Raw genomic sequence first — 1,543 nt, 5'->3', positions numbered from 1 at the left:
TCTTTTTTTGTTATTGTCGTTTTGTTTTGTTTTTGTTTTGGGGGATGGGGATTTTTTATTTCAATTTTGATTTCTTCAAAAGTAATAGGTCTGTTCAGGCATTTATATCTTCTTGATTCAGTCTTGGGAGGTGATACAAATCCAATAATTTGGGAGGTGATACAAATCCAATAATTTATCAGTTTCTTCTAGATTCTCTCATTCTGTGGCATAGATACTTTCGAAATAATCTCTGACAATACTTTGAATTTCAGTTCTGACTTAATTGTACTCTCCATTCAATAAATACGGCCTCACCAGCAATAAAAAATACAGCCTAAAGAAGTCTAGAACAAATTTTTTTGTATCCACTGTTTCACTGCATGTTTACAGAAACTGTTTAACTATTTCTTTTTACTAATCGAATAAATTGAAATGTGTAATTTGTGCATTGTCCAAAATCATGCTTATATAAGAACAAAGATGTTTTCCCTACAAACACAAAACAAAAAGAGAGGAGTGCGCGCTGCGGGGGCCGGCGCGGGCGAAGATGTGGGCGAGGGCATTGCAGCGGCGCCTCCCAGCCCGGGGAGGCGGGCGGTGGGGCTCGGCCTCGCGGGGGCCGCAGGGCGGCGGCCACGTCCCGGCCGAGGAGGTCGAGCGCCTGGAGCGCCTGGCGCTCGTGGGCTTCGGCGGTCGGGACGCCGTGGCGCGGCTGGAGGAGGCCGTGGCCTTCGCCAGGCGGCTGTGCTCGCTGGACGCGGAGCACGTGGCGCCCATGGAGTCCGTCCTGGAGGACAGATGTCTATACTTGAAATCCGACAATGTGGTAGAAGGCAACTGTGCAGAAGAACTACTTCAAAACTCACAGCGAGCTGTGGAGGACTATTTTGTAGCCCCCCCAGGTAATATCTCTCTGCCCACGCTGGATGAACAAAAGCCCTTCTCCCACGGCTGAACAGGAGGAATGTTCTTGGTAGGAGTGTCCTATGAATACATGGGAGCATGCTAGTATTTTGTTGTGAATGCTGATATTCCCCCCGCCTCAGTCACCTAAAAATAAACTGATGATTAAAAAAAAAGAGAGAGAGAAAGAAATAGAGTGGTGTAGGAAGGAGGAGGAGGAGGAGGAGAAGGTGGTGAGTGGTGATAGTGAAGAAGGAAGAGGAGGAAGAGGAGGAAAAAGAAAATGAGAAGGAGGAGGAGGAGAAGGAAGTGGAGGAGAAGAGAAAAAGAACAACAAGAAGAAAGATTGGGACTTGCAGATTAGCTACAAATTACAAAATACTGTTTATATAGTCTCTTGGACCCCTATCTCCAATTCTTCTGCCTATCTGTCACATGGAGGATACTATTTCACATGGGAATTCAAGAACAGAGGTGTGATTCAGTGATTCAGTGCTCTATTTGTGCTAGCTGTTTCCTACATAACTAGAAAAACTCAAAATAACTAATATGCTAAGGTAGTACATTTGGGGACAGTCTTCTTTGAATCTAATCACTGACAAATATTAGATTCAGATTTCCTGTCAAGATTTGCAAACCACGACCAAACTATGGCAGC

General features: G+C 45.0%; 1 protein-coding gene across 1 annotated transcript; it reads left to right on the top strand.

Moving 5' to 3' along the window:
• The first annotated feature begins 529 nt into the window (after window positions 1–529).
• Window positions 530–1,013, top strand: LOC130015781 (glutamyl-tRNA(Gln) amidotransferase subunit C, mitochondrial-like). Its single transcript, XM_056106552.1, has one exon. It carries the CDS (start codon window positions 530–532, stop codon window positions 935–937), a length of 408 nt encoding a protein of 135 aa, XP_055962527.1. The 3' UTR covers window positions 938–1,013.
• The last annotated feature ends 530 nt before the right edge of the window (window positions 1,014–1,543 follow it).

The sequence above is a fragment of the Sorex fumeus genome, unplaced genomic scaffold (assembly GCF_029834395.1).
Source record: "Sorex fumeus unplaced genomic scaffold, SorFum_2.1 ptg000131l, whole genome shotgun sequence".
In the NCBI taxonomy this organism is placed as follows: Eukaryota; Metazoa; Chordata; class Mammalia; order Eulipotyphla; family Soricidae; genus Sorex; species Sorex fumeus.
Note: the sequence above shows the minus strand (reverse complement) of the source record. Positions and strands in the feature narration are given on the sequence as shown.